Source organism: Paramacrobiotus metropolitanus, unplaced genomic scaffold (genome assembly GCF_019649055.1).
Source record: "Paramacrobiotus metropolitanus isolate TYO unplaced genomic scaffold, Prichtersi_v1.0 Parri_scaffold0000145, whole genome shotgun sequence".
NCBI classification, from domain to species: domain Eukaryota; kingdom Metazoa; phylum Tardigrada; class Eutardigrada; order Parachela; family Macrobiotidae; genus Paramacrobiotus; species Paramacrobiotus metropolitanus.
The window spans coordinates 176,988-198,111 of NW_026570365.1; the positions used below are offsets into that span (position 1 = coordinate 176,988).

Below are 21,124 nucleotides of genomic sequence, written 5' to 3' on the forward strand. Positions count from 1 at the left end.
TCTTAATGTTTTGATCGTTGACGACGAAAAAGTTACATCCAAACGAAAGCATCCAGAGGTATGCCTTTGTCATGACCGGTGAAATGTAATTATCGCACGCGCTTGCTAATTGACTGCATTGTACGCCTCCGATTTGGTCTGCCAGTTTCGCTAGAACTGAGTACGGTCACAAGCGCCATGATTAATTTTTATCTACATTTTTAATGCCTCAACTACGTTTTATTGTTTCAGAAACTTTAGTTTTAACGGAAACGTTTAAAATCAACCATTTCTGATAGAGGAAAGTTTGCTCTTTCTAATGATGTGTTTTCGTAAAATGACGATAAATATGCACATGTACCAGGCCAAATCCTTTAATCACTAGCATCTCGCTTAATGGTATCACTGCTCTGGACAATCCCATTTCCATGAATTTAGTCTGAAAGAACTTTTCACGTTCAAGTCTGTGGGAGATGCAACTTTTTCGAGGTCACCTTGAGCACTCATGGCGCAAGTTCGTTCTGCTAAACCCTAACGGATACCATCTGGGTTTCTCGATAGTTTTTAAAAATGCCCAAGAAAAGTACCGGCTGGAACGTTTTCAGTGGTGCAGTTATAACCGTGCGGAAAATGGCTACTACCCCCCCCCCTTGAATCCAAGCCAGGCCCCTTACTGTCAAAGCCAAACGATCTCAACTTTGACACTATTATATCTCCAAGAAAATTTTTCGCCAGAAAAATGCAAAAATGAGAACAAAATTGCGTACGGAACATTTTTAGAATTTTAGAATTAATTTAGTAACTTCCACAAATTGGATTGGCACCCCTTTACTCGAAAGAGAGACGTAAAATATCGTAATCAGAATCAGATAAACACGTGTTAGAAATTTTATTAGAAGATTCTGTAGCGATGTGAACGAGTATAGAGTTAGGTTAGTCTGATGAATATTTTTTATGGAGCGCAACTTTGTCCAGAGCATAAAATTTGTCAGACGCCTCGAAGAGCGTCACGGCAACGGCATGCTCTTCCGGTTCAAAAAATCCCAAATATATGTATCATTTTCTCGTAGTATTGGTGCTGGTTGCTGGCGTTGGCTAATCCAGAACCGATACTGTACCCGCGCGAGTTTAAGGGACAGAAAATTGCCCCAGACCGCCCGCACTAGACGTCGGTTTCTTTCACATCAAAGAAACCGACGTCTAGTGCGGGCGGTCCAGGGGAATTTACTGTCCCTTAAACTCGCGCGGGTACAGTAATACTAATGTATGAATCTGTAAAAATAAGATAGCCTTTTAACGGCGTTTAATTTCTGCAGCGTCCGGTTACATGGTTACAATAATGCCGTGGGAATGGGAGGTCACGGAATGCACAACGGATACGGCCGGATTGGCGTTGCCGTTAGGCGGTGGCCTTCTAGGATAACAAGCGGACATTCCTCTTATAGTGACATACATAACTTTCTAACGTTATTTCCTTTTTGGGTTTGCGGGATAGTTTAATCAGATTATTCTCCACATCATGGCTGTGCCTGCTGTGAAATTTATCGATTCTATCGCTGGGTGACGGCATGTTGTGCATTAAAATGTTTTCTACGTATAACGTGCCTGGAGGAAACTGCCATGAATATGGAATTCGTACACAGGCTTTGACGGCTGATTATGAGAAGAATTACAGCTTTCACTTTTCTCCGTAAACCAGCTGCTGCCAGTTCGTGCGAAATCATGTGGTACCATTAAAAAATAAACGACACTACACTACAACAGGAAGATAAAAGAAATTCATGGAGAAAAAGTTTTATAATTTATGCTGACGTTTATTTTGTGTAGCAATATCCCCCCCCCCTCAAATGCACAGGCACACCTGTGCATTTGAGGGGGGGGGATATTGCTTATTATTTTGAAAAAAACAGGACAATATAGACAAGTATCTGTAGACTGTACGTAGTGGAATAAGTTCATAATCAGGACAGCCCGTGCCGGGGCCGCATACATTACGAGCGGAGGCAAACACGAATCCACTCTCACAATCAGTTTTTCCATGCTCTTTTTACCTGATGATCCACATTTAGGGATCAAACACCTCTACGAGCCTGTTAAATAATCTCTTACGTGTAGGTACAGTGAAAAACAGATATTGACGTACGCGCAATTTGCAAAGCCACACTCCTTGAGCGTTAAATGCATTTGACATGGCTGTTGCGCTACTGAAGTACAAGCACTGTAACTGAATATGCCGTCACAGCATTAGAGTACAGCGGCGATGATTCCAAAGGTCGGCACCGCATCATCGCTTGTCACCGGCTCTTTAACGGGAAAGACACTTTTGTACCGTAAATACAGGTAATGCGGAAGGATACAAGGGAATGAGGGGTCAACGGCTGGTCTCGTGCTTCTTTAAACTTATTAGGTTGACCACAGCTTTCAGTTTGTTACAATTTTTGTTACAGTTTTTTGCTCACTTTTTGGTTTTGCCTGCTCCAACATAGGGAATGTGCGAAATGAGATTTGTTTTCGTACTGCCAAAACTTGTAGCATTAGTGGTGCTGGTGTATTTTGTGTTCACCATGTTTGTTTGCCTGTAAAAATGCAGATGACCCGGCGTACAGTATCGCGCCCAGATAAACCAACCCACGGCGATTACGCAGTCAGCTGACTCGGCTGATGGCTCCTCTTGCTTCCTGTAAACCGTAGCTATATAGATATACAGTATGAGCACATAGTGTGATTCCTCGTTATACATCTGCCTGTACTATCAGCGATTCGACAGAACTCTACATAAGGTAAAATATCGTATCGTTAATTGAGCTCATACACGCACCAAATAAAGCGGTTGTACGCCACAGGCAAATTTTTGTCGTTTTTAAGTTGCTGACTGCCGTTATATACTATATAATCCTGCTTTACCGCTAACATAACTCGTGATCGTATTGACCGGGCATATGCAAGTATTTCGGGTATTTCGCCACGGGGAACATTTAGCCATCAGCCATGATTCTGATTCTCCTATTCTAATGCCGCAAACTACTACTCACACAAACATAAACGCCCAATACTGTTAAAAAGGATAATAACATGGTTCAGGTTACTTTTGCCATTTGCCTAAAAGTGAATAAAATGTCGGGTTAGATAGGTTTACTGCATTTTCAAATAAAGAAAAACAAATAACTAACTTTTTCAATAAGCTAACTTAGCTTTCTTACCAATATTTACTTCTTTTCCAATAAGGAGAACGCACATCTTCGCTATGTTCTTTGTCCTGGCACCCGCAATCAACGTTATCGAAATGCAAAGCTGTAAGTCGGATCTGTGTGAGTCGGAGTGGAAAGCTGATAGGTACCTGTATAGCGGAAGTGGCGTACACTCACGAGGTACGTGGGACATACGTACTGTACATCTTTTTGTATTAAACGCATTTGTGGTATTTTTGACGCCATGCAGCTGTAACATTACTCGCATTGTTTTCATTAACTTAATTACCTATTTGAGCTTTCTCTCATTTTAGGGTTAGCGAACGCAAAACAAAAGATATTTATTAGGAGAATACATTCTTTCTATCGAGTATTTATGGCTCAGTGTACATGTGTTATTATCAAAAAGGTATTCAAAAGTTATATGGCTTTTTATATAAACCTTACTGGTCTCTTTTAAAACTATGTCCAGCGTCCCGATGTTAAATAAAGTTATGTATTATTAAATATTTTATTATGGTACTAAATTGCAGCCTACAATAGACAAGATCACGAACGCAGTATTGCTGTTTTTATGCAAGGACGGCCATGACGTGGACTGGATTTCAGCTGTAGGTACACACTGTCAGGATGGAAGCGGAGAAGAAGCGATTCCTGCCCAGTGCTGGTTGTAAAAGTGCTTGTACTGCTGATTGCAGATTTCCATTTGTATAATTTACGTACTGTACTTTCGAGACGCCGCTGATTGTTGGCACTAACATACTAACCAATAATTGAAAACTGTTGGGTTGTAATTAAATCTTCTTTTTATAAGCTGGATGAGTGGTACTGGCTTGCGCTAATAAAGAATAATAATTCAGAAATTAAGAAACGGTTGGAAGGCTATAAGTACAACACACCATAGCGGATACACTGCGTCCGGCACTGTTCTTTTAGGCAATTAGGCACAAACCACAATCGCAAAATATGCATACATAATTTTCGAAACTTGTTGTCAGTTATATTTGATGCACTATGCAGGCATATTACTTATGAAATCGTAGGTCGTTGGACGTGGGGTTGTTTTGTAGAAGCATTCCAATAGCTGTTCAGAATTTAATTATACCCTAATCATTATATCTGGTTAAAGAACAAAATCTTTTTCAAGTTTGGTTCCCGAAAACCACTTGTACCAACGACTACCATGATCTTCCTAACTCATTTATTTGAAAATTTTATTAGCTTTAGAATATATTTAAATTAGGAAAGTGCACTCGCTTTTTGCGGGCACTGCATGACCGAAGGGCAGCAGGAATATGTGTCTAAATTACAATAGTTTGTGGTAAGCCTCTAATGGTAAGGCAGTTTAAGCTATTTTCAACAGAGCAGCATTACCAGAGCATCAATAGAGCATCAATGAAATCGGGAAAGCCATCTAACAGAAAATTCGTCCACTGCTCTACTAACTCATAACTGTGTTTTCGCAAGCGTACGGTTTTGTTTAAATGTAATTTCTGCTACACCAAGCAGATATCATGTTGTTTTACCTTAGAAATATTGTCTTCTCTGCTAGACAAACTGTATTACTCGGGATCAGAGATTTTTACGGTTACTCCGAAAAAAGCAAAAATGTCTGCTGGGCGTTTTTGCCAGTCCGGTCCCCTTAAGAATGTACAGGTCAGATCATACACTATGAAAAAATATTAATTTATGCCGGCGAAGCCAGGGGGGGGGAGGTGGAGAGGGAGGTTAGGTTTAGTGGCTTTGCCGGTAGGACTTCTTGTTTGACTAAATGGCTTCTTGTTTGACTAAATGGCAACCTCTGTCAGTAGCCTTGAGAAGCTGAGGAGGCAACATTGACATGACATTAAACAAAATCGCGGAAGAGCAGAATTTACGTACAACGGATTTTTTCTGAACCGACGGATGGTTCTATCGGTTAAGCAAGCGGTATACTTCAAGTGAAACTAATGGGAACGCCTATACTGGAGGCCCGAACTGACGAACTGAACCCGTCATTTCATCCGTTTGACTGGAGCTTCGCCCCTCCAGTTGAAGTGGACTACGTGCTTTACAAGCGCATTGTCGGCTGTTGGGAAAGCAGATTCAAAATGTGTCCAACACCACGTTCACCACAATATTCAAAGGTCCTGAATGTACGGGGCTACGGTGCATTCTCCTTTTTCAGATCAGACGGTAGTGATCGACGAACGGGCAACCCAAGTTACTCGGGGCGTGATTATGTATATACCGCCACCTCGCATTGGGCATCGCTTCCCAATGCTACCGTGCATACATGTATATGCATTTGGTGGCGGTGACCGACGAGCGGACATCGCCAGTTACATGGGGTGTGAGTATATACGGCCACCGCGCATTGGTGCACCTCTTTCCAATGGTACTGTGCATATGTGCATTTGGTGGCGGTGACCGACGAGCGGACATCGCCAGTTACATGGGGTGTGAGTATATACGGCCACCGCGCATTGGTGCACCTCTTCCCAATGCTACTGTGCATATGTGCATTTAGTGGCGGTGACGACGAACGGTCATCACGCTTCCCATTAATTCTGAACATAGAGGACCTTCGCTACGCTTCGGTCGACTATTTTGAGAATTCGCCTATGCTTGCTAATAGAGGTGTCAATCAAAGTCATGCATCCATTTATTGTGTCCCTCCTCGCAAAACTCAAAATATCATGCTATTTTTTTCGTATGAAATGCTTTAATGTTTCAGTTATTTTATGTTGTGATGGACTGTTGGTTTCCTTAAAAAAATTAAAGCCAGGAGCTGGATGGGTCACGCAATGAGACTTTTTTGAAAAAAGCGCATGTTCTTTAACTGATATTTTCACCAATTTGAAATTTTTGATTGCGTTTCGGGCGAACCGAACCGAGCCGAAGGACGAGAAGTTCGCTTCAGGAACATCTTATTATTCAGTCGACTGCGGTTAGCGCCGCCCCCCAGTGTGGAAATTTCAACAAACGGATCCGGTTTTCTTTAATGACAGAATGTAGCTAATTTAAGCCAAGCGGATCCGGTTTCTTCAAAACAAAGTTTGGTCGCTTGCAGTGCTCGACGTTGTTCGCTGCTATAAAGGTAGTTGCCGTGCGCAGATTTTGCTGCATCGGTTGCGTATTTTAAATTACTGCAGAATTAATTGACGCATTGATCGATTATTTTTGAGCTCTTATTCGTTCACCGGCGAATATTCCAGTCTTGCACCATGCATTTTCAGTTACACAGCACTGACAAATGGCGAAACCTCCCGAAAGTGGAATTACACTGCCACTTTGAAGGATGCATTCCCTATGAAATCATTATCGACGAGCACCACCGCCAGGGCATTCCGCTACCGGGATCGACTGATGCCGAGTGCAGAAAAGCCTTTGTTCTCGAGAAGCCGGCCAAAAATCTGGAGGATGCTATTGCCACACTGGAGCGTGGCGCGGTATGAATTGTAGTCATGAAAACATTTACCTTACAATATATTCTTATCAATTTCGTAATCCTGACCGGTTTAGAAACCCCTGGTTTACAAAATTCTAGTCCGCATGCCTAACTGCTGCGAACTTATAGTTACTCACCACGAAATGCAAGCCGCAGGCCAGTAAAATGTGGTAGGCGCAAAACAGATGAAAATTACACCAGTTCCATCTGAAAATGCCGTAAAAACAGGGAATACACTACACGTGCGACACACATTCAATATACTTGCACATAACTTTTATTTTACAATTAGAAAATCAGAAAAAAACTTGCAGCTCGACCAGTCCATTGAGCGTGCTTAAATGCTGTTGGCAATAAAAACAACCTTTTCCAAATTAAACCGGAACCAAACAAAATAACACCGACAAGTTGCTAGTGTACTAGTTGATAAGATACTGTAAACAGTGTAAAGTATAAGGTAAACTGCGGTAATGCTTCATGTCCAGTTCAGCTCGCTTCAGCACTACTCGTGTACCACGATCTCCAGTCAGTTCATTATACCTGAATTCTCCAGTCGGCGCATTATACCTCAATTACCGCGCTATTTCTTATCTGTTTTTGGCTGATTTGCTTTGAACGACATTCTGACTTTTTCTGTAAATTTAGATCATATTCGGGGAAGCGCGTGCCATCACCCGTGCTGCCAGCGAAATCGTTCTCCGAAAAGCCCTGGAAAATGTTAAGTGTGTATGAGCTAACAGCTTTGTTCATTTCAGGAAGTCTGAGTGTGTGAATTTTCTACAGTCAGTATCGTATTCAGTATACTATGCATGAGCGTTTAACAATTAGTGAGCTTTGTGCAAAATCAAAGTTATACCGGTAGTGTACATTTTGCAATAACAATAAGGGCGAGTTCGGCACTTCAGTAAGGACCACCACTATACTAACGAACTGCGATGCGTAGTATCGTCGCCCAACTGTACCAACTTCTGGCCAGTGGCCAGCCACCATCGCACAGGCTATTTCGTATGGTTTACGACAATAAGATTAATAAACACTACTCACGACAAAGTATCATTACTGTGAAACATACACCGGGTCTTTGATCTGGCTTGCATATTGCATATCTGACGTGTACAGTCAAAACTCGTTTAATTATGCGATTAAGTTGATGCATCCGATATTAATCAAGTTCCGCACACGTACAACTGATTTTTCACCGGCAGGCTACTGGAGCTGCGATATTGCCCACCGTTTATGGAGCGGAAATGTAGAGGCAAGATATCCATGGAAGACGCGCTAGGGGCTGTACAAAAAGGCATCGCCTCCGGTATCAGCAAAGCTAGGGAACAGGGAAAGGAAATCCATGTCTACCTTATCGCATCGGGACTGGCTGTGCTGGGAAGCGACTCACTGCAGAAGGTGGTGGATTTCGTAATCAAGCACCGGTACGTACAACAGCGCATACAAGTTTATTCTAATCTGCTTACCTCACTGCTTAAAGCGCAACGAACGAGGAGAATAGGTTTAATCAAAGCGTATGCATGAGTCTGTGTATTGCATATGGGCACAATCGGTACTCTGACCCAAGACTACGAACACCAGTTTTACTCTATGAGCAAAATTTGTGTTAGCTTTGGTGTTAAATGTTGGTGTAACGAGTATAATAATTGGTCAGGTGAGAGGCGCAGATGTAATCTGGAATTGTATTGTTAACCGCACAATTTCTGGTTGTTACCGACAGGCAGGACTTTGTGGCTTTCGATTTGTGTGGACCGGAAGAGGATCTTAGTCGGTATGATACGTTCTTGAACCAAATCTACGACGCCGGTATGGATATCACCATCCACGCAGCTGAAAGCAGCGAGCCGATGAATGCCCAGATTGCTGTGGAGAAACTGCATGCAAGTACGGCTTGACTATCGACAGTTAACGTTTAGCCTACGCACACCCAGTACATCATTAATATGCAGATATTAACTACGTATATAGTACGTATAACTAATATGCGCAACTCGTTATTGCTTTCTTATTCCTAGAGCGGATTGGTCATGGCATTAAGGTCGTGTATAACGCGGCGGTGTTTGAGTACCTGCGACAACATATGATCCACCTTGAAATCAGTCCCATCAGTAACTTATGCACCGGTGAAGTGAAGGTTGCCAGCGAGCATCCCGTCACAAAGTTCAATAGCAGCGGATTCAGTCTCTCAATCAACAGCGACGATCCGGCATGTTTTGGGACTTGTCTTTCTGGTGGGTGCTTAAGGATGATTTGTCATTGCTTGTCACCTCACTGATTTTTGCTGTGTTGCAACTTCTTCTTGAATGTTGGCAAAACGTGCAATATTTTGTAGACGATTACGCTTTACTGCATGAAAACTGTGGATTCGGTGCATCGGATTTTTTCCGGATTAATCGTTCAGCGCTGAAAGCTTCCTTCGCACCAGAGGACGTCAAAAGCACGCTTTGCAAAACATATTTTTCGGAGGAGAAAGAGAAAGAATGGGTTCTTAATACTGATCGCTGATTGGCATCGGGAAGAAACCTGCACTACATTGTTGACAATGAAAGCATGTACAAAACTTTCTCAATTTATTTCTAATGGGCGAAACCTGCGATACCTTCTTTCGGATGGTAAATTTTCCGGCTGAAGATACATCTGTTCATTCTGTTGGACGGAAATATAAAAATTGTTTGAGAAGCCGTAGCGCAACACTAACGCTTTTGATATGTCCAGATTGGAACTTACGGCGCTGCTGCAGTTTCAGCTTGTCCAGAGCGGGAAACTAAGCGATCCCAAACAGAATACCGTACTTGGCTGGAACTGCTGCACATGTCAGTAGATACAAATTGTGCTGGTCCAGTCGCCCTATGGATTTCTTTGTTTTTTTACAATTGAGCGACACCTTCCGAGGCACTGCAAAGGGTTTTCTGGCAAAAACGTTTAGTTTTTTTAACGTTATTATCATTTCCACAACATCTACCGTTGCTTAATGTGCAGTGCTCTGGATTTTGTTTTGCTGCATATTTTAATGCGTCATTGGCTGTTCTGAAAACTGCACGCGTTGAGGGTTTCTAATAAAATTTTGGCAGAAATCAGCAGACAGTGTATAGAATTCCAGCGATGCAGTACAAGATGTTCCACACGGCTGTACATAATGTGACCAAATCCAAATTACATGTACAAAGCTGTCCAGTACGTAACATATGGCTGCTACACCGGATAACCAGTTGTGTCGGTTTTGTAGAGCAGTCATCTAGGTACCAACGCCAGTTACACTACTTCCTGTATATCACTGATTCACTGAGCAGGATACAATGTGTATTATTTTAACAAAATTTTGGTTTTCTGGTAGTGTTGCCAGTTTTTTGTAAAAATCGCACCAAAATTAACAGAGAAAACTCAGTTTTACACAAGTGAATAAACCAAGTGAACTGCATTAACAGCTATCTCAAAGAGGAATTTAGATGCACTTTTCGACAGAAGAAGCCGAACTATGTACAGTTAGGTATAAACGCTCGCACAAGACGCTGTGCCGCTTTCATATTCGGAAAGACAGTTTGCGGGTCAACCTGGCGCCTGGCTGTTTAACGTAAACCAGTTACCAAAATCAAAGGAGCTTTGCCAACCCAGGCGGTTGGCATATGCGAAGCAGACTGTTCGCGTGTGTTGGCTTATGCAATTATACATACTTGTATAGAAGTACAGTATATATATCCCACCCGAGCTTGACAATCAAAGGACAATTCTAGACTGGGAAGAGCAACACTTTGTGGAATATCGTCTAATAACATGGAATATTTTCTGATAACACACTCAACACATGTCTTGAGCGTGCAGACTGACGTCCATGCTCACTTTTCTTGCCGAACCTTTTATCGATCCAGTTATCTACCTAGCCGGTGGACAGCTGTATATCCTGACTCCTGATCACTGTACTACAGCAGTGTATCCCCGCATAATTCGTTTGTTACAGAAGCGTTTACATGTGTGGGTCTCTTGAAAGCGATGCTGTGTTTATTAGGAATTGAATTTTCCAGAGAATCGAATTTTCCAGATGCTGTGTTTATTATGAATCGAATTTTAAGTCTTCTCCAGAGGGTAAATTTCTCCAGTCCATTGTTGTTGTACGTATATCGTTGTTACCAAGTTACCGGTATGAGGGCACAAACGCAGTTCCAGCCGAAAACTTTATCATAAATCTTTATAAAATTATTTGAATTAAATTAATCAGTTAAAGACTACTGTGTTGTCGAGTCAACTTGGCACCTTTTCGTACAGTGAGTTATGCGCTAAGCGGATACAACTCACTTTAAAAAAAGGTGCCAAGTTGACTCGACAACACAGTATATCAAAGACTTATGGGGCGCAGGTTAAAGTGATACATAAATGCAGATCCATAATCGCAGATGGACATGAATCAAAGCGGGAAAAACGAAATCAAGCGGAAAGTAATCAACCGTATCAATCCGTAATCGTATTATCTTTCGATTATGCCAAGAAGAACTAAATAAGCCCAACTGACTGCTGCCAGAGTGACGAACATGTGAACATTCACTGCTGCCGACTGCAGTCGATGATGACCTTAATGCCGGCGCCGGTGCGGGCCGTCTCGAAGGCGTCCAGCGCCTGCTCCAGGGCGTAGCGGTGCGTCACCAAGGGCTTGGCGTCGACACGGCCGGAAGCCATCATTTCCAGCGCCATGGGATAGCTGCATAACGATAACATGGTCAAGACTGATCTAGTACGTATGATTAAGGTGCATGATCGCATTTGCTCACCAGTTGAGGAGGCGGAAAGAACCGCGAAGGTCCACTTCGCGGCACAGCGCATCCATCACCGGCAGCTTGTTCTCCATTGCGCCCATGCCCACCAGCACGACACAGCCGCCAGACTTGGTGGACTGCAATGAGAAAAATTTAATTCACAGACCGGCTGGGATGATAGTCATTAACGAAATTTCAAAAAAATCGAATACATGAGACAAACGACGCTGGAGATAAAAGTCATCGACAGCCAAATAACGATACCTTGACTGTCGGCAAGGTTATCAATAGAAGTACGCTTACCAGAAAATTTTTAACATAAAATTATTAATATGAAATTTACTTGATATTAATTTTTCAATAATATTATATTAACATTTTTTTAACAATTTTCTACAATTTGTAAGTAATTTTTATAACTGTTTAAAAATTTAAGAAACCGTTAACATAGTTTAAAAATATAATTTTTAATATATGTATCGCAGAAATCGCTGAAGCGTATTTTCTCCCTACGTAAATAGCCGCCGCCTGGCTGGTTTCGAAGCCGCTGCACTCGATAGTGCAGTCCGCGTGACGACCAAGCGCTTCCTCCACCAGTGCCGCGACGGCTTTGGCATTTTTGCCCGCCACATTGATTGTATGGTCAGCGCCCAATTCTTTAGCGAACTTCAGCCGATCTTCCACCACATCTGGAAATAAATGGCAATTAAATGCCGTTAATCGAATTGTAAAAAATTCTTTTTATTTACCGGTAATGACGATCTTCGAAGCGCCCATCGCGCGTGCGGCCAGCACGTTCACCAGGCCGATGGGACCTGCAAAATCAGTTTGTCCATGCAGCGTATCTTAATAGTTAATAAGATATACTTCTATCTGCGAAGTAATTCGATCGAAGCTGCAATCAGAATACATGGGAAAGCAAATGCGCAAAAAAGTGGAGAGAGAAACAATATTCCTATGCATAATATTAGTACAAATATTATGCATAAGAGTATTTTTATGCACAATATCATTATTTTGCATATTATGTGGAGAGAGAAATATTATTATTATTATGAAATATATTAATGTGCATAAATCAACGGGCAAAGAATCTTCAAAAATCTTGTTCGTTAAAATTTCGTAATCACTAAATTAAACGCTCAGTAAGAAGGTGTCAGTTACCTGCTCCACAAACGAGAACTTTGTGACCGATTTCGATTCCTGCTCGGCGACACGAGTGAACAGCGATGGCTAGCGGTTCACACAAGGCGCCTTCTTCCAGAGACACATTATCCGGAAGTCTACAGCACGGAAACAGTAATCGTTAACGGCGATACAAGCACCACCAGTACAGTGAGCGCGTTCAGCGGAAATGCAGATAGGCATTAATTGACCAGTACGCACTTGTAGCAGAAACTGGCGTCATGGACGTAGTAGCGCGTGAGGGTGCCGTGGAAGGGCGGTTGCGCGCAGAACTTGACGTGCGGGCACAAATTGTAGCGGCCCTCCTTGCTGTACTCACACCGTCCGCAGGGGACGCCCGGCTCGATGGCCACACGGTCGCCTGCAGTTTAACGATAACGGGGCTGAACTCTGACGTATAAATTTAAATATCCACTTCATACCATACCAGCAAAGAATGCGATCCGACTAGCAATGATCTGTCAACTATGCAGAATAGCTACTCGAGTTGGCCTTACTGGCAAATGCATTCTCGAACATTTTCAGAAACAGGTCAAGTACCAACTCCTATGGCGCAGAGTATTATTCTGGGACAAGGACATTCTCTCATGGAAAATGTATTCATTTAGGCATACTGCCGACGCAACACATTATATCGAAATCAAGCAAAGCATTTTTGCGCTGCATTTTATGGTATTTTAATTTGTCTAAAATTATACTTTATTTCTACTGTATTCTATTGTTATGCTTTAAAATTCACCACCCTGAGGGAATGGCCAGTTGGCCACAACTAATTCAAACTCTGCTAACATCAAAATGCAACTGGGCACATATAGTTTAATAAGAAAAAAAATTCTTTAACAAAATTAGGAAAATATCTTGTATGAAGGTGCAACAGTTACCCCAACGAAAATTCCATAGTTTTACTAAACCAGCGTAGAAATTAAATATAAGAGGAGATCACGGTATAAACTATATAACGTTCCCTGTGGAAACAAGCTTTACACAATTACGCAATCTATTATTGCAATCTGTTGTATATTTTTAAATAAATTAATATTCCCCGCTTTGAAATTTTTTCAAATCTTTTTCGGAAAGTCATCACAACAACAAGATAGCGTGAACGAATCTACAAAACAGCTGCGTCTCACCTATTTTCAGGCTGGTAACGCCTTCGCCGACGGCGGAAACAATGCCACTGGCTTCGTGTCCCAGGACGACAGGCGCTGCAATTCGAGTGAAAAGTTCAGCACAGTAGCATGAAACAGCAGCACACAAATCCGGAATGTGGGTAAAACGATCCTTCCTGATTGTACAGTATCCCCAAACATTTGGGCCATACCTTTGAGTAAATAATCTCCCATGTGTCCGCTTTGCCTGCAAAATTTAACCATGAGCTGCTAAAGCAATTAATTTGCAGTTAGGGTACGAGTATTCCGACAAAAACGTTTTCGAACTATAAAGTATGGATGCCACGAGCCTAAATTATGCGCTTCTCGATCAGTGATTACTGATAACAGATTTTAAATTGAAATAAATAATTTTGTATTCAGTAAATCAATTTTAAATTATTTAGAAATCAATCATAGATTTGATAATTTGATTAACCCAACTTAACGATTTATTTTAACCAGTTTTTAATTTTTTTAAGAGAAAAAGTTTTGTACTTAATTAAAAACTGGTGAAAAAAGTCGAAGCAGTTTTGGCCAGGATTGCGTACTGGGTAATTCGCAAATGGACGTCCTAGCGCCGCCAGTTAATCACTCAAAAATTATTTAAAAAATATCCTAGAGGCAGTAATTTCTTCCTATTCAGGCGGAATCCCCAGAAACTTGTTTCCTGTTCGCCTGCGCAAACCCACAGTTTAAACAGATCTCTGAAGATTCTCAAAACTAGGAATTTTAACCGTTTCCGGTTCGTGATCAACTGGCCGCCTCCTGGTGTGGCAGCCTGCGAAAAATTCTGCTGCGCAAATTTCTACGATGTCATTATGTTTGCTCAGACTCTACCAAGGAAAACACAACTCTTTCTCTATGAATTTTTGAAAAAAAAAACGAAAAACAAGGTGCAGGAACACATACATATGACGTGTGTCCTGTGTACCACACGATGCTAAGCCAAACTGCGCGAACCCATTGATTTCGCCTGCGTGCAGCACAAGAAAAACCCGTCTAAATATATCCAGCAGTAATAAATACACCTCTGTACAGAATTTTCGATTGCTCCATTTTTTATATTATGTTTTATATTTTCTAACAGTTTTATATCCCTCACTTTAAAGTCCTTTTAAATAATTTTCAGAAATCATTAGGTATTTTTAGGATAGTTTCGTGTTGCAGTGGCTGTCATATTTAAATTGCTAACATTTCGAAAATCGAATTGTTTTTTCAGATTTTTTTGCCTTGCTTCGAAATCGCACCATTTCAAGTTTCAACCACAAACAAGGTTTCCAGAATTTAAAATAGTGTGAATCCAGATATTCAGTTTTTTTTATTTGTATTTAAATAAATTCCCCTGAAGAAACTAAACAAATTCAGTGCCAACAGACTAAATTGCCAAATAACGAAATCATGGCTGAAAAAAAAATAACGTGCAATAAATACTTTATTTAGCTGCTTGTTGGACCCAAAAATTATTCGGGATTCTTAAACTGCACAATTATTCTTTTTATTTGGTCTCATTTCGAAGGTGTGCTGAATTTCAACCTTAAACTGAGGTTTTTATAAAGAGAAAACCAGCGTACCAGAAATGAACGTCCGTGCCGCAGATTCCGACTTTTTGAACAGCGATCTGCACTTCTGCAATACACGAAGAAATACATCAATACCAATCTCAGGGCTGTCTTATAATTTGTGTAAAAATAATAAATGGATTAATGAATAATGAATTAATGAACAATTTCTCCAAATTCCAGCAGTAATTGTTGGACAAATAAATCCGCCGCCCGTTTCTTCGCTCGCAAATACGACTATTAAATGATTATTTTAATTTAATTTATCTAATTTAAATACGCCATTGTTTTCCTGGTGATGCAGACGACAACTTACCATTGGGGCCTGGTTGGGGGATCGGCATCTCCTCCTGCAATCACATGACACTGTAGAGTGGACCCAGGACCCAGATTTCCTTCAGATTTGTTACGGATACGGATACTCAGTTACTCACCAGACGCAGATTCTTCACGGACTGCAGCACTGCTGACAGATTGGTATCGCGCGGCGCAGAAGACATTGTCGACGATGATCAGCACTGCGGCACAGACAACCAAATGACACCAAGGAATTTGGTGTGCGAGATTAGGCGCAGAAGTCAGAACCGAAACTTCAGCGATTCCAACATTCGATGCAAAATTATCAAACCAGCTCCGCTGCTATCGCAAAAACGTGATTTTTAATAATTTTGAGACGGCACTCATCGCTGAAGGCAAACCGTACGACAATGAGCCATAACTGATAACCTGCTATAAATCTGAATGCGCTTCTCCGTGCAACGCGGAGAAATGAATTTTGCAGCAAGATTTAAAATCAATACAGTACGATCCACGAGTCACGGTGAGTGTATGCATGCATTCTGTAGAGGGGCGGCGCTAGCCCAGACACACTCATTTACGATTCTGGCCAGGATGACGCCCTGTGGCGGTTGGAGCCGTACGCCTAAGCTACACTGGGAAGTCATCGTAGGCCCATAACAACAAGTGCTTATTCCTACACTTTTTAAACAGTGCGCGTTCGCAAACTATGCTGTTTGTTAATTATGCAGTTAAACGAAAATTTACAGAAAACCATCCTCTGCAAATAAGGCGACAAATGTGTTATAAAAATGTTTACATTATCCTTAAATTAAGCGCCAGTGCTATGGCCACGGTATCGCACTACCGCCCATACGACAGCACGCAAACAGAAACAGAGCGAATGCGTAAACCTCCTGTTGGCGCACTGAAAAATCCCTGTCTGTTAGTGACGTCAAAATGACACAATGCCAGTCTGCAATCCCAGCCTGAATCCCGAACTGGCTTTCCGAGTGTTCCTACATCCTAGAACAGAAAATCAAGTGTAGCAGATGCGAGTAAGGACCTTACTCGCATCTGTGTAGCACTAGCGCCAACAGCGACTACCATCAGTACCACTATCATGTGCTGTAAAAAGCAATTAAAAATAGTCATGTAACTCATGTGCTGTAAAAAGCAATTAAAAATTAATAGTCATGTAACATTTGTGGCCACTTGCAAGTGGCGGCTGGCAACGTGCGCAGCAACAGGAAACAGAACAAGTGACTTCCGGACACGCGTCGGTTTTCACGAACTGCCGTCCATTCGCGGTTGCCCTGTCGCCTACGCATTTAACAGGGTTATAACTTATATGGATTTAATCGTAAATACAACTATTTATACAAGGTGTCCACTGTACAGTCCACGCTGAGTTGTCACCAAAACAAACAACAATCTTGTAGATTTCCAGATCAGATCAAAAACATTTAGTTAATGTTTTTATGGTTACTATTGTTTTTCTGCATCGTTGGAGCCATGGAGTGCCAAGAGATGAGCGTGTCTTTAACAGCAGCAACCGAAATACAGTCGAAAATCGCTTTTTTTGACAGGTGCTTTGTTAGCTTTTTCTTCCAGCCGTGGATAATCGACATCAAATCTGAAATGCGAACAGTGAGGTGTCCTTCCGTATCCTTAGGTCGTGTCGCCGCAGGGATTTCAAATAACCTCCGTTAGCATTGCATCACTCATGCCTCGCACCGTCCATTACGGGTTGCCATTATCCACAGACCCCTTTCTACAACTGACCACAGATACACAACGCATTCACATCGCAACCCCCGTGGATACGATCCGGGACCTCCGTTTGAACGATGCCAAAACCCGCAGTGTATCTGTCTCGACGAGCACCGGGAATAATTTCCCGTATCCCCTGCAGTGGCTGGCACTGGCTGCCGCCCGTCGCCCTGCATCAGTTATTACTTACATCTGTACTCGTTGTTTCCCTACTAATCCCTACGAGTACCCGCTTAATGTGCTTCCGCAGAATGTTTTCCGTGGATGTCGGATACAGTGTTACGGAACTTACGGGGGTCGCGCAATCGGCGCAATACCTTACAGTTTGTATGATTTGGCCCAGATCCAGCGGAACCTGGCACATTGCTTCTCTTATTATGGCTTTCTCTTAATGTCTGTCCGCTGAGAAGTGGAGGTGAAAAAACTGAAAGCTGCTAACCAAACTAACAGAAAAGTTAATATAATTTTGTCGAGATCAAATCTCCAGCGTTCTAACAGCTTGTGTAATCACACGGCAAACGCGGTCTGATCAAGCCACATCCGGCAGTAGATGGCGCAAGCCAAAAACCCTCATACACACCACAAGTGACCACACATTAAAACATATGAGGCTATATGAGCACGTCGAAAATTAAAAAAGTCGGAACTGCACACGTATAAGCAAAAATTCTCTTATATACACAAAATCGCTTCTCGCCGAGAAACAAAAATGGAAATATACTGTAATTTTCACTCGCTTATGTTACGGCATCTATGTACTGTGTAAGTACATTCTGACAACCTCCAACAAATTTTCCATCACAGCATCGGGCCGTCTCTCTCCGTGCTCCTCGTCGCCCGTGCGGTACTTGCCCGTCTTCACCAGCACTCCCCTCATGCCGACCCTCTGCGCCCCGTTGACATCATTCCGCACATCGTCCCCCACCATCACCACCGCGTCCGCCTCCAGCCCGAGACTGTCCAGGGCCATCTGGAAGAAGCGCGGATCGGGTTTACCGCAGCATTCCGCCTGGATACCGCAGGCGTACTCCAGAGCTTTACAGTAGGCGCCCACGTCCATCTTCAGACCGTCGGTCTCCTTGTAGTAGCGACCGCAGCCCATGGAAAGCAGGACAGGCTTCGGAAGGTTCATGAGGATGGAGAAGGCGCGGTTGACGTTTTCATAGGAGAAGTCGTCCTGTGCGTCGCCAAGTACCACGCAATTGGGGTTTGTGGTCTTCAGGCCGGCAAATTCCTGGAGGACCGTGTCTTTGACCAGGAGGAACGGGCGCAGACCGCGCTCCCGCACGATCTATGGAGGAAACATCTTTACAATAATTATAGAGTCTATAATTATTATATTATAGAGTACAATATACTTAACCAACTTCTAGCACAACGGCATACTATGGCACAATAAACTGAATATTCATTTCTGATTTCAGTGCTTTCAAAAACTTTTTGCAACGTAATTTCGCATCTTTTTCGTGAGCTCGTTTTTTCATTATGCAGTCAGAACTAGCTATGCATTCAAGTGATGCAACGCAATGAAAGAACTGTTATTAAGACTCAAGAAGCCTGGATGAATAGTCTGTCTGCCGTCGACTGCCGATCGACACACATACCACCTATTTTCTGTTAAACGGTCGCGGAGTTTACTAATTCAGTTTTTTTCAATATTGCTAGCTCACACAGCGGACCTGTATAATTATATATGCAATATATTTTCAATATATTTTTATATATTATATATGATGCAATATATTTTCGTAATACCATATTATTACGAACATATTTTCGTAATAATAACAATAATTATAAATCAAAATAATTATAATTATAACAATTTGAAAAGGTAGAACGGTTCAGGAGAGAACGAATTTCAGCGTACTACAAGTCACGAAACAAAGTCTACCCTAGCAACAAAGACTTGGTTGTCTTAGTTTGTTTCGTCTTTGTTACAAAGTCAATGCGGAGCCAAACAGCTGAGATACCAGTACCTGGAGCTACCTTGACAACTTGTGGTGCAGGTGCGATGATCTCCTGCGCATCGATCTGCAAGCCCAGTGTACTGAGGACCATGGCTAAGAACTGGCGGTCGGAGGTGCTTTCATTGGTGACAAAACGAAAGGGAACATGATGCTGCCGCAGCAGCTGCAGGGCTTCACAGGATCCGGGAATGGCCGTTCCTGTCAAGCCATAACTATCGTACAGCACCCCAGTCATATCCAAGAGAAAACCCTTAGCTTCCAGCCATCTCTCAGGCATATCAGTTAATAGCTATCGATACAGGTATACGTAGAACTGATAGAAAAATATTTTCTCTGCACCACATCCACATTCACAGCCGCTACCAGGATTACTCAATTAAGTAAAAAAGTTTATTTAATTTCTGACCGCTTTTATCACGAAACGCCAGCATGTACGTATAACTAGCTCGTATGGATATTAACGTGCATTTAAACGAGCTGATGTGCAGCACGCGTATCGACGTTAGGTCATACTGCCAACGGGTGTCACACAACCGGAAATGGTTTTATACGTACTGTACTAACATAAGTACAGTATAAAACCATTTCCGGTTCCACATGGTACAGACTGTACATTAAGTACTACATTGTTCTATGTTGACTGCGAATTTGGCAGTTTCACTGGTTTGTCACTTTGTATAGTATACTGTCGCATTACTGTTTTTGAGTCTACACCGACTATCGTTTGAACACCTTAATTAACATGCAGTCTGACGCAATGAAGGTTTCGTGTTTCCTCCTTTGCATCCAACTTTGTCCTATCATTTCGAAACTTTTAAGTTGAAATCAGAAACTCTGCAGTCAAGCGCGTTTACTGCTGCATGCGCGTTGAGTAAACTTCGCTTCAGTTCATCCAGGTCTTGTGCCCAAATCAGAACCAGAAGCTCTGTTCCTTAAACTTCCGAGTCATATTTATCGTCAGAAGGCTATTGGACTAGTCCACCCTGCTGCAAAAACAAAAACGGAAGGTCTACCTCAGAAAAGGCACACGGCGTCACGTGTACTAACCAGGGCCCCGTCACCGGCTACAATTTCAGAAAAACTTGATCTTTTGCAGAAAGATAGAGGAACACTGGAATAAGCAAAAGAATTATTTTCAGCTGTGATGAATGGGCGTGATCAGAACAAAATTTGAAACTAAATTTCACAATGTGCTGACTGTGCAGTCTATGGGAACTATCGCTTATGCTGAATGCAGTATTATCCCGCTAATGCCGAACAGTCTGTACGAGGTCAGTTTAACTTTAAATACTCGTTCACCGTTTTTGGAGACGATACAGTTAACACTTACGTTTTTCAGCAGAAATTATATGTGATTTGTGTTAACAATTTTTCCGTTGGCTGCACACAGATGCAGACTTAACACTATGAAAAGAAGAAGACTAATCTTTGCATAGGAATAGTGTTAACGGCTTGTTTTTGGTTTTTCTATGGAGATTCGTAACCAAAACGTTACACGCCTTTGATTCGCCCATTTTAGGGGAGTGGTTTAGTATTTTCCGGAGGCAAAACCCTGCAGAGTGCAGTGAGTTATGCATACACAAAGATACTGTATACGTTATAATACAAAGACTGTAAGTATATACGGCTTGCTTATGAACGGTTAATACCTTATAAGAGGATAGCTTAGCATTGCAGGCAGTGTAACTGTGCAGCCATCCACAGTTGTTGGTTTATTTTACTTAAGTAAGCCGCTGACCGCTGGTTGTGTTCCAGACTATATCAACTTGAACGCTAGCTTTGAGCGCTGTCGACTCATTCAATTTTGCTGTATCTCCCAAGCATGGACTTTGTATGGATATTAGCAATTACATTAAACGCAAAAT

The 21,124-nt window shown here is 42.1% G+C and overlaps 3 protein-coding genes across 4 annotated transcripts; 1 reads left to right on the forward strand and 2 right to left on the reverse strand.

The window, feature by feature from the left end:
- Positions 1 to 6,238: 6,238 nt before the first annotated feature.
- On the forward strand, positions 6,239 to 9,636 carry LOC129599416 (adenosine deaminase-like). 2 transcript variants are annotated; one of them, XM_055497641.1, is made up of 6 exons: positions 6,239 to 6,598; positions 7,243 to 7,319; positions 7,803 to 8,024; positions 8,321 to 8,484; positions 8,616 to 8,831; positions 8,933 to 9,636. In XM_055497641.1, exons 1-6 carry the CDS (start codon positions 6,374 to 6,376, stop codon positions 9,103 to 9,105), a joined length of 1,077 nt encoding a protein of 358 aa, XP_055353616.1. In that variant the 5' UTR covers positions 6,239 to 6,373; the 3' UTR covers positions 9,106 to 9,636. The 2 variants fall into 2 exon arrangements, with proteins under 2 accessions (XP_055353616.1, XP_055353617.1); XM_055497642.1 differs by having other exon boundaries at positions 6,557 to 6,598; positions 7,243 to 7,314.
- Positions 9,637 to 10,948: 1,312 nt separating this feature from the next.
- On the reverse strand, positions 10,949 to 16,648 carry LOC129599406 (sorbitol dehydrogenase-like). Its single transcript, XM_055497626.1, has 11 exons — positions 15,675 to 16,648; positions 15,557 to 15,590; positions 15,253 to 15,307; positions 13,852 to 13,886; positions 13,661 to 13,735; positions 12,732 to 12,891; positions 12,510 to 12,628; positions 12,095 to 12,160; positions 11,859 to 12,034; positions 11,361 to 11,482; positions 10,949 to 11,290 (listed from the first exon to the last, which is right to left on the reverse strand). Exons 1-11 carry the CDS (start codon positions 15,738 to 15,740, stop codon positions 11,134 to 11,136), a joined length of 1,065 nt encoding a protein of 354 aa, XP_055353601.1. The 5' UTR covers positions 15,741 to 16,648; the 3' UTR covers positions 10,949 to 11,133.
- A 1,131-nt stretch (positions 16,649 to 17,779) lies between these two features.
- On the reverse strand, positions 17,780 to 19,679 carry LOC129599415 (phospholysine phosphohistidine inorganic pyrophosphate phosphatase-like). The gene is made up of 2 exons (XM_055497640.1): positions 19,279 to 19,679; positions 17,780 to 18,580 (listed from the first exon to the last, which is right to left on the reverse strand). The coding sequence occupies exons 1-2, from the start codon at positions 19,534 to 19,536 to the stop codon at positions 18,041 to 18,043; spliced, it is 798 nt and encodes a 265-aa protein (XP_055353615.1). The 5' UTR covers positions 19,537 to 19,679; the 3' UTR covers positions 17,780 to 18,040.
- Positions 19,680 to 21,124: the final 1,445 nt, after the last annotated feature.

Bases quoted from the DNA above. Each gene is read 5' to 3' on its own strand.
- LOC129599415 (XM_055497640.1), bottom strand. From the start codon at position 19,536: ATGCCTGAGAGATGGCTGGAAGCTAAGGGTTTTCTCTTGGATATGACT. The intron at 18,581-19,278 runs GTAGCTCCAGGT...TTTCCTCCATAG, and splicing joins CTGCACCACAAGTTGTCAAG to ATCGTGCGGGAGCGCGGTCT.
- LOC129599416 (XM_055497641.1), top strand. From the start codon at position 6,374: ATGCATTTTCAGTTACACAGCACTGACAAATGGCGAAACCTCCCGAAA. The intron at 6,599-7,242 runs GTATGAATTGTA...CTGTAAATTTAG, and splicing joins CCACACTGGAGCGTGGCGCG to ATCATATTCGGGGAAGCGCG. The intron at 8,832-8,932 runs GTGGGTGCTTAA...AATATTTTGTAG, and splicing joins TTTTGGGACTTGTCTTTCTG to ACGATTACGCTTTACTGCAT.
- LOC129599406 (XM_055497626.1), bottom strand. From the start codon at position 15,740: ATGTCTTCTGCGCCGCGCGATACCAATCTGTCAGCAGTGCTGCAGTCC. The intron at 12,892-13,660 runs GTGAGACGCAGC...GTTAAACTGCAG, and splicing joins CGTTACCAGCCTGAAAATAG to GCGACCGTGTGGCCATCGAG. The intron at 12,161-12,509 runs GTAACTGACACC...CTGATTTTGCAG, and splicing joins AGTTCTCGTTTGTGGAGCAG to GTCCCATCGGCCTGGTGAAC.